At 51.8% G+C, this 13203-nt stretch overlaps 4 protein-coding genes across 4 annotated transcripts in view; 2 read left to right on the top strand and 2 right to left on the bottom strand.

The window, feature by feature from the left end:
- Positions 1-3209: 3209 nt before the first annotated feature.
- On the bottom strand, positions 3210-5955 carry NEUTE1DRAFT_128014 (uncharacterized protein; the record flags this gene model as incomplete). Its single annotated transcript, XM_009850163.1, has 1 exon — positions 3210-5955. The coding sequence occupies one exon, from the start codon at positions 5953-5955 to the stop codon at positions 3685-3687; it is 2271 nt and encodes a 756-aa protein (XP_009848465.1).
- Positions 5956-7179: 1224 nt separating this feature from the next.
- NEUTE1DRAFT_98522 (uncharacterized protein) lies at positions 7180-7665 on the bottom strand (the record flags this gene model as incomplete). Its single annotated transcript, XM_009850162.1, has 4 exons — positions 7180-7217; positions 7407-7459; positions 7495-7524; positions 7598-7665. The coding sequence occupies 4 exons, from the start codon at positions 7663-7665 to the stop codon at positions 7180-7182; spliced, it is 189 nt and encodes a 62-aa protein (XP_009848464.1).
- An 11-nt stretch (positions 7666-7676) lies between these two features.
- Positions 7677-9605, top strand: NEUTE1DRAFT_58716 (protein ORM1; the record flags this gene model as incomplete). Its single annotated transcript, XM_009849077.1, has 3 exons — positions 7677-8359; positions 8487-8845; positions 8923-9605. The coding sequence occupies 3 exons, from the start codon at positions 8224-8226 to the stop codon at positions 8968-8970; spliced, it is 543 nt and encodes a 180-aa protein (XP_009847379.1).
- Positions 9606-11779: 2174 nt separating this feature from the next.
- Positions 11780-13203, top strand: part of NEUTE1DRAFT_98520 (uncharacterized protein) — a gene marked incomplete at both ends in the record, with an annotated part of 2124 nt that continues 700 nt past the window's right edge. Inside the window, 2 exons of the mRNA XM_009850161.1 lie at positions 11780-12626; positions 12719-13144. Coding sequence (XP_009848463.1) covers positions 11780-12626; positions 12719-13144 — 1273 coding nt within the window. The remainder of the gene's footprint in view (positions 12627-12718; positions 13145-13203) is intronic.

The following is a 13203-nucleotide window of genomic DNA, read 5'->3' as shown; positions in this document are numbered from 1 at the left end:
GACAAGTAAGAAGAAGAAGAAGAAGAAGGATAAGGTGGGCAGGGGAAGAGAGGCTTTGGGTATCTTGGTGGTGGTGGTGGTGGTACTCCACTAGTGTAAGTCCTCTGTCTGTTTTCGTCTTGGGCGATGATGGTTCTCTCAAGAGTCCGATGTCGTCAAAAGAGGCGAAAGTCGTTTTCGGTTCCAGACCTTGTGCAACAGAAAGGAATATGAAGCCAAAGAAAACCAAGAGAAAAAAAGAAGGACTTTCTGTTTTCCCAAGAAGAGTGGAGGAGGACTTGGACAGGGAGATATACCCCACTGGTGACACCTCATCACCGACCGACATAACAATGGACCTACCACTCGGTATGTCTCCTCCTTTGAACTTTTTAGACTAGTAGTCATCCACGTATCCGGTCAGTCGGTCGGTCGCGCGTTTCCCCATCCCATCCCGGAAGTTGATCCCACCCCATTCATCCACTCACTCATTGACTCCTTCCGCCAACAACCGCTGGCTTTGACTTTGCGAAGCGATCATCCGTGCAAAGTAATCCATTCAACCATAGCCACAGCCATGTCCATAACAAGCCATGCTGGAAAGACTACCGCCTCCCACTGCATTCAGAACGTTCAAATACATAACAGGCCATAGGTTGTCCATAGCGGCCAGGGTAGCTATCCATGGCTTAGAAATGCACACTGAGCATATGCCAAGCATCAAAGGAAGGCCATTCAGACGGTAGACTAGTGTATCGACATGGATGTCGTATGGCTGTCAGAGAATTATCTTCACAAAGTGCCGTCCCTCCTCGTGCATCTGCAGATGGTTACAGATGATGGTTGCAAAGATTCTGGGGCGACGGCATCTCGGACGGCTGCACCATGCAATGTCGGTCGGGACAGGAACAAGTGGGTGAGAGAGAGAGAAAAAAACGGATAGGGACGGAATGTGGAAAGGCTTCTCGAAAGACCCGAGACGACTGTGATTCCGCAGTCTTTTGCTCCGTCGCATCGACTCGGTAGCCCAGTTACTACTCCATTGCGAGCGCGACCTTTGGACCGGACTGGATTCTGACGATGGCCGCCGTTGGTTGATGATGAGCCGCACCAAAGACTGTGAGTGGTCAGACCGGATTCGAAATGTGCTTTTGGACCCCGCATGACACCAATGCAGCCTGTCTGATCTCTCGGGACTTCTCATCCAGTCGACCTCACCCAGAAACGGGATGGTGCTGCAACCAGGGGCTACCAATGAGTCGATCCAACTGAAGGGCCCGAAAACGATGCCAAAGGTGTGGTGGCAGTTGCCGCAGCGAGAAGTTGAAACAACGAAACAAAACGTCGATGGAGGAGGAGGGGCGGGTGAATCGATGCTTTAGCTGCAGTGGTGCTTATTAACGCTTTCGGACCACGGCTTCACGGTCCGTCGGTCATGAAATTGCTCGGAATAAATCTTTTCAGAGATTTCATTGCATTCAAGAAGAGACCAAGAAACAAGGCTTACAACTAAGTGTATGCATCAAAGGTTTGGTTTTTTGGAAAGAATGTGGTTGAACTTTCCGCTTTTGTTAGCCACGCAATACTGTAGTCAGCCATGAATCATTTGGGAGTTGGGGAGAAAGTGGAAAGCGGGAGCTGTTATCGATAAGTAGTAGTAGCGCTGCCAACCAATCGCAACTCCCCATTTCCAAATCCAAGCCGGGCACCTCACCCAACACCGAACATCCCCCGGCCGTCAGTAGCGGAGGCCTTTCCGTACAGCCACCACCACCACCACCACCACCACCACGGGCCAGACAAGTTGACGTGGACCTGATCGACAGGATCATATCGTGCCAGAGGCTAATAAATGGACTCAACGAGTTTCGTTCCGTTCCGCCGCGCGTGTTTCGTGAAACGGGATGGACCGGGACTGGACCCTTCTTGCGGCCCCGCTCTCTGCCTGCGGCTAGCCCCCCCCCCCCCCCTGGCTGTAAGGCATGAGAGTTGACGCCCAAAAGATTCACAATTTAAGCGACATGTCAGATTCCCATGGTTAAAAGTGTAGGGCTGTTGGGTGGTGGCAGGTATAAAGACGGTATAGTACGCCTTACTTTTTGGGAATTGCATTGTTGTGTGACTTCTTCTGCAAGAACACTGATGCGGAAAGCACCACAGGTGTTAGAGGTAGGTACCTAAAAATTAGGAATCGATGTCTCTCCCGTCGGACGACTCCTCTCATGGAATCAATGATGAGACTTTTTAGTAGCCCTCTCCGCAGTTGGCTGCTGAGTTGTCACCCCTACTATGGAACCAGGGTGAAAGAAAAAAAAAATGTCAAACGGCTAAGCTGATGTGTTAGCTAGCTAGCTGACTGACAGTTGGAAGTGTCAAACCAAGGCGGTGATGGAAAGCTTGAAAATCAAGACAGCTTTCGGTTTTTCAGTGCGTTGGACCTTTAGGTGGTTTCATCTATCAGGAGACTTTGTGAATTCACCGATGGCTTGACCGACTGTTAAAGGTCTCGGGTGGGCGGAGTGGCTTTTATATGTACACTTCATCATCAAAAGGAGATCTTGTTTTGCGAAGCGCCGCAATGACGGGAACTTGAAACAGTGATGATCGGGTGTGGAATGGAGAAGTTGACCGCGTTTCCACTCACACTCACGACTACCACCATATGGCCATGTCAGGAAGAAGTGAAGCTCTTCTTGGTCGTTGACCGAACAATTGAAGATATCGTGGAAAATAATCACGCGTACTTCTCGCCTCACTATCCTCTGGCCATGGTTCTGCACTTTTTTGTCTCTCCGAAATTGCAGACTTGAAGCGAGAACAAGAAATGAAGGAACAAAGGGGTAAAAAGACCCAAGAATCGAGGAAGAGTGTAGGTATGTGATGACCGTCCTAGAAGTTGTATAATCAAATGGAAAGAGCCAACGACGGGCGGGGATTGCCTAGAAGTACCCGCCTATGATCCGGATTATCTATGTGCAGTGTGATGCCAAAACAGGCAGTCGCGGAGGAGGAACAGTTCATTCAAGAGGATGGAACCATTCAAGTTGCAGGTATGTTCAGTTTCTAAGATGACTGTGCATGAATTAAGTACTTGTACCTCTAGTTGTGAGCAACAGTGGATGAGAGGATTGAGGTCTGGCCTCGCTAGCAAAGGAACAGGAACCATGAAAACCAAAAGGTCAGCATAAAAGTTCTCAATCGCCATACATACCGCCATACCGAGTCCCATTCACATCCCTCATACATACAGACATGAAAATCAAGGGTGGCATCCCTGTAAGATATTACGATGTGTGCTTGATAAAAGATTCACAACAACGACAAAAACCAGAGGGAACCCCTAGAGCACACTTCACACCCTCGACTACCATGGCCTTGCGTATATATCGTTATCCCTTTATATATTTGCTCGATACCAATGCGCCTGTAAGGGTATCTCCAACCGCTGATGACAAGCTCGTTTTTAACAAAAAGTACCGTAGCTTTGTTAGATTGAGGTACGGCCCTGCCTGAGCAACTTACAAACCCCTTCGCTGGTAACCTATGCCGAGCCACCGCATTCAAGCAATAGTTGTGGTTCTCAGTGCTGAGCTAGAGAGCAATGCCAGCCAGGCCACTGACCAAGGGCCTCGTAAGATCAAACAAGATCACCGCATGCAAGAGACACCACGTGCCTGTTCAATTCCGTGCCCGCCCTCGCCGCGCTCACCACTGCTTCCCGCCTCTGCCCCTCTTGCCGCCGCCGTATCCACCGCGGCCACCATTACGACCGCCACGTCCACCACCACCGCCGCCGCCGCCGCCATTCTTAAAAGAATCGCCTCCCCTGCCATGGTTGTAGCTCTGGAACTCCCTCAGTCTTCCAGGCGGCGGACCAGGCGGAAGTGGCGGGTTGAAGGCACCACCACTTCCTCCATTCTTACCCCGGCCACCACGGTTGCCACCACCTCCAAACTGAATCCTAGACGACGATCCCTGGTTCTTCTGCACCGGCGGCCTAATGAATCCCTCATCCTCCTCATCCTCATCGTCGTCCTCGAAAAAGACATGTCTTTGCGGGGCAATACCATGTCCAAAATCCGGTCTTCCGCCATTGCTATTCGCATCCCAGTCCGCATACGGGTCCTCCTCGTTATACGGCGCCAAAACCGAGCCCTTGGGCATCGGCTTCAGCGCGATGGCCACCTTTTCGGATTCCGGATCCACGTAAAGCTGCTCGACGTTACTCTTGCTCCACGTCTCCCACACCGTAATCGTGTCCGGGCGCGCCATGTTCATGCCGCAGTCGGCGCCGTAGTGGCCCGCGTTGCCGCAGCAGTAGCAGTAGATAGGCAAGGCCTGGACCTTGGAAGAGGTGAGAGGGTCGGGCTTGAAGGTGCGCCAAAGCTCGACGCAGGTCTCTTCCAGGTGTCCGTCGCGCGAGCCGCAGATGGCGCACTCCATCTGGTCGCGTGGGAGGGCGAGCTTCTCGGTGCAGGACTCGCTTTCGTGTCCGAGCTGACGGCATTCGGTACAACGGCGGCGGGAAGGGCAGGCGTAGGATGGGTGCTCGGCGACGGCGCTGCACCAGCGGCAGGTTAGGAAGGGGCATTGGGACGAGCCGTGCGAGTCGGAGGCGCATTCGATGCAGAAGAGCTGGTCTTGTTCGAGGCCGCAAAAGTATTTGTGGCGGATGTGGAGGTCGACGTCTTCGTTTCTGGGCGTTGTGGGTTGTGATAGTTGCTCCTCGTTTCTGGCCGGGGTCGCTTGTGGGCGCTCGCTGTATTCATCGGCAGCTTCTGTCTCTTCGTCTTTTGGTGGCTCTTCTGCCTTATCTAAAGCTGGCCTTGGGCTGGCTGCCATGATGCCACGGTAAACGGCTTCAACATCCTCGTTGTTCTCGAGAAAGAAATTCCGAGCAACGTCCTTTCCGATGGGAGTTTTGTTCTTTGTCACGATCTGTTTGAACCAGGCGCACCAGGACGTCCAGATAACGCCCAGGAGCTCCGGAGTATCGGCGGTCAAAAGGTCTTGATTCCGGTTGATGAGATCCTGAGACCACTGAAGGAATCTGGTCATCCACAGGTCTTTGTTCTTCTTCAACTCGTCCAAGTCCGACTTTGGGACCAATGGTGGCATTGTTAGATTCTCGAATCTGGTACCTTGGAGAGTGAATTTGGTCCATCTTGCTTGGGCAGACTTTTCCTTCTTCTTTGGCTCCTTCTTTCTAGCCTGTGTCTTTGGTCCCTCAGGCTCGCCATTGAGTGCTTCAGAAATCATCTTTTCGAGGCTTTCTCTGGACAGCTTGTGCGCTGAAGCCAACTTGGATCCCGCAGCCACCTGATCTATAGAGCAGCATTTCTGGTCCGCGTGGTCCTGCAGCCACTGCACCCAAGCCCTGTGCAAAAGATCGGGGTTGTTCATCTTGTTGGCCTGAGCCTCGTCCATCTTTGTCTCGGGCCATCGAATATTGTGCCTAATAACAGCCTCACAGAAATCCACAAAACGGTTCTGCCACGATTCTGGGTATCTTGGTCGTGCCCTGAAGTGGGCGAAGGGCTCATGGGGAGGAAGGGCGAGCCAACCATCCAGGACCTTTTGGTCCGCCGGCGATGAGCTTTTTGACTGCTTCGCTCCTCTGGTCTTCTTGACAGGCGATGCCGACGCCACCTCTGATGCGGGCTCTGGCTCGGCTTCCTTCTTTTGCGACTTTTTGCGCAGGTTTGATGTGCTCAGCGATATAAAGGATGTCCGCAGGCCGTTGCTAACGCCGCGGTTCCAACCACCATGCGCTGGTGTACTCTCAGCTTCATCGTCCTTGGTCGACGCCGCTTCAGATCCGGAAGGGGACTCTCCTATCTCACCCTCCTCGAAATCATCAGCCGGTCCGTTGGAGGCAGCCTCGGGATTTCCCACCCGGGCCTTTTTGACACCCGAGGCATCCGAATCATCGTCAGCCGGCCTTTTGCGGCTGGATGGTGAACCTGGAGCGCTCATTCTGGGTTGGGGTAATCGATATCTGACAAGTGAAACGAGAGACTGAGTGAGTGTCTGGGCAAGTCAAAGTGAAGTGGCCGAACACTGCAAATGCCAGCGTCGAAATTTTAGTGGGGCAACAGCGCCACAAAAGCAAGGCCCTGCTTGTAGACCAAAAATGGCCGGATTGAACCCTGGTTTTCATGGTTGTTAACTTTGGCTCCCAGTGATGAACCAAAAAGATAGATAGAAGACATCCAGGCAGTATTCAAAGGTCAAAATGCAAGGCGGAACCATGAATGCGGTGGTGTTTGTTGAATCGCGCAGGATAGTCCGAGAGAAGACGCCTCAAAGTCTCGGGTGGCTTACCTTGTAATTCCAAAGCTGAGCGCTCGTGAATGGTGAGCTGAAGCTGAAATCAATGATTGAATAGCAACACCAACTGACCGGTACCACCACCGCGTAGCTTGAGCCGGTCAAACACGGGGTCCCCTTATTGGAACAGTCTTCCGAAATGCGCTTGATGTTTCCGGGGTGCTGGCGGTGAGATGGCGGCTCTGCAGGGCCGAGATAACTGGGAGGGTTGATGGCCGTGGAACGAATCTCGAAGTTGAATTTGTCGTTTTGCAGTTCGCGTCGAGCAGGGTTTGGATTGGAGTGTGACGGATCTTGGCGCCGGCGACATTAACAGGTGTGTCAGGGTAAAGTGTGAAGGTTGTATGCTGTGTTCAACCTCAGCTGTTAGGGGCAGGCTCACTACGGAGAGCGAATTCCAGCTATGTGCAGTGCAAGCCGAAATTTTACAATTTCGCAACCTTACACGCCAGGGACGAGATCTGGGTACCGCGTTATCTCGTTTGCAGTGTGCGACGCTAACAAAAAGCACCAAGGAGACCCTTGTGGCCGAGGCGGTCTAGAGCCCCGTCTGGTAATTTTGGGGAATATGACACCAATGATACGCGATCCACTTGCGAATTGCTCAGCCTCCACCAATGCCTGCCATGAGCTGCTGCTAAGGTACCTATGGATTGCCAGCTGCTCGCCTGTCGCAGCCTCAAGACTCACGTGGGGAGAGACCCCTTTCATCAGTCAAGTGGAATGATGCCTGCCACGACAAGGCACCACCCCCCCTCCCCCCCAAGCTGCAAGGTCAGGATTGTTTCAAGGTCCCTTGGGTCCGCACCAAAAGGGCGTCCGCGGGATGCGGGACGGTGTGTGGTCAATCATCAAAGGTACCTAGACTACCTAGGGGTCTGTCTGGGTACGCGTGGCCTCTTGATTTCCTGTTGTTGGGGTTTATATTTTACTGGCAATCTATGATGGTTACGTAGACATATTGGATGCTATGTATACCGTAAACACTTTTGTTTCAAAGTCTACCTGATAGGTAGCTGGTGATCCGTTAAAGCTGAAAAGAAAAAGCAAGATGGGAGTCCAGAGCACTTCAGACTGGACAGCTGAGGTAGAAACACTTCTCCACTCCTGGATACCATTCCCCGCTGCTGATTCGCCGACGGATTCCTTTCTCCAAAGTGGAAGTTGACAACGTCGGCCTTCCACTTGGGGGGACAAACGGGGAACTCCATCCCACTTCAACAGTACACAGCCAGCACCGGGCCCCTAGACTAGCTAGACTTGAGCCCTTATTAGCGTACAGGCCTACCTTAACCTTGCCGGCACGTCCCCTCCCGTCTCAACCTCTTCAGGACCGGCCTTGCTTCCTCCCGACATTCTAGATTGATACCAACAGTATTCGTTCATCTCGACAACCGAAATCTACCAGACGGCGCCAGCATCGATACCAGATTAGCGAACATTTATCAACCTTGTTCCCCCCTTTTTAACCTTCTATTTCGGTGACTGGCTGGTTTCCTTTCGCCAAAAAAGCCAAGTGACATCATCCCACCTCGACCGACAAGTTGCACCATCCTCGCATCACTGTCAAGAGATCAAGTCAACAGACGACTATTAACATCGGGCGGCCCTGAATCAAAGTCCGTTTGCGCATCCCGGGATTCCAAGAGACTCAGTTTTATATTTCATCTACGCCTCCAAAGTACGTAGGGCAGCGACGAACACGACAGACCAACTAGTCCGTGATCTTCGCCTCTCCGCGCAAACCCACGCTCCCAAATCTCTACATAGACATCAACCACGCCGACGACCATCTCCGTCGGTCTCAATACCGCCAAGGTGGCTTCCTCAATCGTCCTCCCACGCACCGTCTCTTACGACGCACCCGCCGCAACCTTGGCACCGCGTCAGGACTCCCTAACATATCAGAACGCAATGACAGACAAGGGTGGCCGCAGGAGGAGATCTAGTAGCATTCTCCAGGTCTACCATGAGCCTCTTGAGCCCGTTGAGCAGCTGAGCGACCAGGCTGCTCTCCCCAACTTGAATGCCAACTGGGTAAACGCAAAGGGTAATGATCCTCCCGTCCCCATCCCTCCCCCTCCAGACTTGCCGTGATCCCTGCCCTCTCCGCCGCGGGGTGCGACCAAGCTTCGACATGTGTAAAGCTTATACTAACCTCTCCTCTCCTCAAACAGGCGCATGGACAATCCACTTCGTCCTAATCCTCGCCCTCAAGATCATATACGATATTGTCCCCGGTGTCTCACAAGAAACGTCATGGACGCTGACCAACATCACGTACATGATCGGCTCATACATCATGTTCCACCACGTCCGGGGCGTGCCCTTTGAGTTCAACGGCGGCGCCTACGACAACTTGAACATGTGGGAGCAGATCGACGACGGAGCCCAGTACACGCCTGCCAAGAAGTTCTTGCTGAGCGTGCCTATTGTCCTGTTCCTGCTCAGCACGCATTACACGCACTACGACTTGACGTACTTTATCATCAACTTCTTGGCTGTCCTGGCGGTCATCATTCCCAAGTTGCCTTACGTGAGTTGGCCCTGGTTCTAATCGTTTTGGTTATGCGCACCTAAAGCATATCACTAACTGTTTATCCGTTTCTACAGAGCCATCGCATGCGTGTCGGTCTCTTCTCTGGCGTTCCAGAGGAATAATACCCCCCACGATGAAAACGAAGATAGAGATTGGAAAGTGTACCGGAAACGAGTTTTAAATCATACTGTCTCGCCTTCTGGAAGCACAACTCTAGGGTCTCCAGTTGGCAAAACAAACACAGAAAGAACCGGGCGTTGCAGGTATCGGGGGATCGAAAATAATAGGGCGCTTCTCAGGGTCATAGAAGAGGAGGATCCAGTCCAATCAGCTGCCTCATAGTGCTGCTTCTCTCTGTCGTCATCATCATGATTGGCAGCAGAGCTCTACCTAGGGAAAGCAGCACGTTATATGGGTCAGCCGAAGGAAGTGCTCCACCAGCACCAGGCTTCAAGGCATGAGTTGCGGACTACACTCCGGTCGGCACAGGATTGGGTCGGGTTTTACGAGATATAACACAGCACAACACAACACAACACATGGGTCAGGTTAGGTCGGGTCAGGTCAGGTCAGGCTAGGGTATGGTAGAGAAAGAATGTCGGTTCTGTCCGGCGAGAAAGGTTCGACTATGATCAAGCATGGTCTGGTGGAGGAACGAGGAAAAACATGTAAAGTGTTTGTGTTTTCGGGTTTTTTTTCAAGTCTAGGGTTAAATGTATAGGATCATCAGCGTCACTTAAAAGCATGGTTTTACACTCTATCCGTGTGTTTCTGCTGCTCTTTCTTGCTGCGGATTGAAGTGCTTGCCATGTCAGATTTTGATTTGTTTCTACACAGTTCTACACTAAATTGGTCCATTTAGTTGACTTGTTCGGAGCTTAGATAATCAACTCAGGGACTACCAAAGTCATACGGGCTTTCGGGCAAGGTGCTCCCCAGACCACTTGTCTTTTGCAAAGTCTACAATAACTAGAGGTAACAAAACAAGTCAATGGCAAGTCTAACGTCAAATTAGCTCAACTTGGCCAACTTCCCCACCTGGTGAGATCTAGCCTGCTTGCGTCCGACTTGACTTGTGTGAAGCACTCCGGGTTCGTGAGCGAGTTTTGTAGGTAAGTGATTGCTGAGGCAAAAATGGGAATCTTGTAGTCGTGGCCGCGTAGGTAGGGAGCTCCCACCATGAACAAGAAGTTAGCCACCTGCCGCAGCTGTTGAGGAATGGTCCATCCAGGAATCCGTTGGAGATACGACACCAAAGGGCAACATTGTATGTGCGTTTCTTGGTGCGTCGTGGTGATGCTTGGTGCTTGGTGCTAGATGCTAGATGCTTGGGTGTGCGGTAGGTATGTAGATAGGCGTCGCTCGTGCAGTGGGTTGAGATTCAAGGCAGAGAGAGGGGGTAAGACGTGATGATGTGGCAATGGTGTTTCCTGGTTTTATAACCTTCATGACGCTAAATGCAAAAGGGAGGGAAAAAAGAAGGAAAGAAAGATGAACTCGCAGAATTTGGCTTTGAGCACATAAACGTCTTGAGATGCGGAAGAACGCCTGGTTACCTATAGCTATATCTGTGTTGCATTATACATGCATGCCTGTATATGTATGGGAGGCATTACTTATGCAAGTTTGACAGCTCCGATACATTGATTAGAAGTAAGGTCCGAGGGCGTTTGAGAGCCTTGGTTCCACCTCTACTGCTGGAACATAAACACTCTTCTCCTTGTATAGGATTTTTTTTTCTTGGTGCTTCTGCATGCTTCTTGTTCGAGAATGACAGTTTCATCCAAGTAAGACGTCGCAGAGTAGGTAACAGGGGTGGAATCTCTCATGGTTTCTTTTATTTTTTTTTGTACTGGGACATGCTTGCGGACTGATGACGCTTCAACTCACCTCGTCTCAGCGCGGGATCGATCCTATTGTCAGGAAATGACAGCGTCATAGCCCTGCGAATGCTTCATCGTCCTTGGAAGCACTCCTTATCTTACAGTGTTGTGCGAGCATGTACCAAGCTCACAGAAGCGACTCGAGATGCTGCAAGGACACTTCACAGTCATGGAACGCGCTGGTTTACCTCGATCCTTTCTTTGTAAAGTATATGTCAGGTGCAGACAGAAGATTTAGTGAGGCATGGTAAGTAAGGATTGGTCAGGTTCGAGGAGAAGCTGCCAGTACGAAAGCATCTCGCCGCCTTGTTGGCTGTCACCCCCATTCCTGAACAGCAGTAGGAGATGCCGTGGACCATTCCACGGGTGTGGGCCTCGGCCACATGCAAGCCTTTACTACTTCTTGCTTACGCAGGTAAGTTGTTTGCTTTCGTAAGGGCATATAACATGAACAACCTGGTAGACGTAGATTCCCAGAGCAGTTCTGGACAGTTCTATGCGCGAATACAGAGATATTTCCCAGACCATGCAACAAATCCAAGTATTCGACTCGCAATAAGTGGCCTTTCGTAACTTACTCATCCCTTCAAATCATACTGCATTGCCATTCCCAGCTTCACGCCCAGATTCTACCAAAGTCAGAGAAGTATGAACCGCCTCAAACTTGCTGTACCCAAGATTCGCCATCGATCGATGATGAAATCTTCCCCAGCTATGCGCCCTTCCGGCATAAGGGAAGAAACATGTGCGCTTGGTCCAAGGCCCTTCTCCAGTCCGGCCACCTAGATATAAACACCCATCACTCTCAACTCGATTGTATCTTGACATCTTATTTCTTTACCTCACAGCAAAGAACCAACATCCAGGCTTCTCTTGACTGTTAGGTGACAGTGGCACCCGCACACTTCCAAGCACACTTCAAAGTACGTGTCTCCGTCTATCTTGGTAGACTCCCTTGAAGAGTTCATACGATACCACCTACCTCAGCGGTCTATCTATCTTCTCGTTGCTAACTTGTTAACCTACCTCGTCCAACAAAAAAACAGCCATGAAGTACTCCAACACCTTCATCGGAGCAGTCGCGGCTGTCTCCCAGCTCGCCCAAGCTGCACCAACCAACAACAACAACCACATCCGCGGAACCTCCAGCAACGATGATGGCCCTCTCGTCATCCTCTCTCCCGATGAGGTCGTTCCCATCGTTCCCATCTCCCAAGTCCCTCATCACAGCTATGCAGGTGATTCCGCCCCCGTGAAGAGCCTCTATAGTGCCCTCGTTGCTGGTGGCCAGAAGTCAACCCCTGTGTGGTACAGCAAGGCGGCCAAGGCCACTCCTACCAAGGGTCAAGGTTATGCTGTTGCCGCCACTACCATCTCTGAAACTCCTGTTATTATTGTCTTTCCTCCTCCTTCTCCCGTTACCACTCTTATTCCTTTTGTCGCTTCCTTTGGTGGTGCTCAAGCACCTGCTGCGTCCTCGACTAGCAGCGACAGCAGCAGCAGCGACGCCCCGCTCGTTCCTACTTCGTCTTCGTCTTCGTCTGCGGCCGCTACTCTGACTAGTACTACGGCCTCGACCATTGGCAACGGCACTAACCCCATTACTTCTGCGTCGTCGGACGCGAGTTCTGCTCCGGCTGTTGAGACCAGTACTACCACTTCTACCTCTACTACTACCTCGACCCTTACCTCGGATGCTGCTGCTACTACTGATACTGATGCTGCTGCTCTTACTACTACTGCTACTGCCACTGCCACCGCTACAGCTACCGCTACTGCTACTGCTACCGTTCGCCGCAGGGACGGTTTTGTTGATGGCAATAACGGCAGCCAGCAACAGATCTATGGCGGCATTGATGCTTCTAAAGATGGTCGGTTCGGTGGGAGTGGTCACGGTGAGTAAACGGCCTTCTTTTTTTTTTTTTTTTTTTTTCTTTAGGGATTGATTGGAGGAACGCGAAGAAAGACTGACGACTTGGTACTCTAGGGATCTACTACGACGGTGGCAAGGTAGATGATGGCACGAAGCAAGATGCCGATGCGGCTGCTGCTCCGGCTGCTGCTGCTGCTGTTTCTTCAGCTTCGGTTTCTTCGTCTACCCCGGCTGCTGCTGCTGCTGCTCCTTCCTCAGCTTCGATTTCTTCGTCTGCTCCGGCTGCTGCTGCTGCTGCTCCTTCCTCAGCTTCGATTTCTTCGTCTGCTCCGGCTGCTGCTGCTGCTGCTCCTTCAGTTTCGATCTCTTCGTCTGCTCCGGTTGCTCGTCCTCCTTCTTCCTCAGCTCCGATTGTTTCATCTGCTCCGGCTGCTGCCGCTCCTTCCTCTTCGTCTATTACCCCGGCTGCGGCTGCGGCTGCGGCTCCTCAAGGTGCGCCTGTTCCTACACCTGCTCCCACCCCAGCTGATATCCCTGCTGGTGGACATGTTCAAACCTCCTCAACCTGCTCCAACGTCTCCAGATTCCCCCCCCCCCCA

Source organism: Neurospora tetrasperma (genome assembly GCF_000213175.1).
Source record: "Neurospora tetrasperma FGSC 2508 unplaced genomic scaffold NEUTE1scaffold_1, whole genome shotgun sequence".
NCBI classification, from domain to species: domain Eukaryota; kingdom Fungi; phylum Ascomycota; class Sordariomycetes; order Sordariales; family Sordariaceae; genus Neurospora; species Neurospora tetrasperma.
The sequence above is the reverse complement of the archived record's forward strand: the minus strand, read 5'-3'. Positions and strand labels throughout refer to the sequence as shown.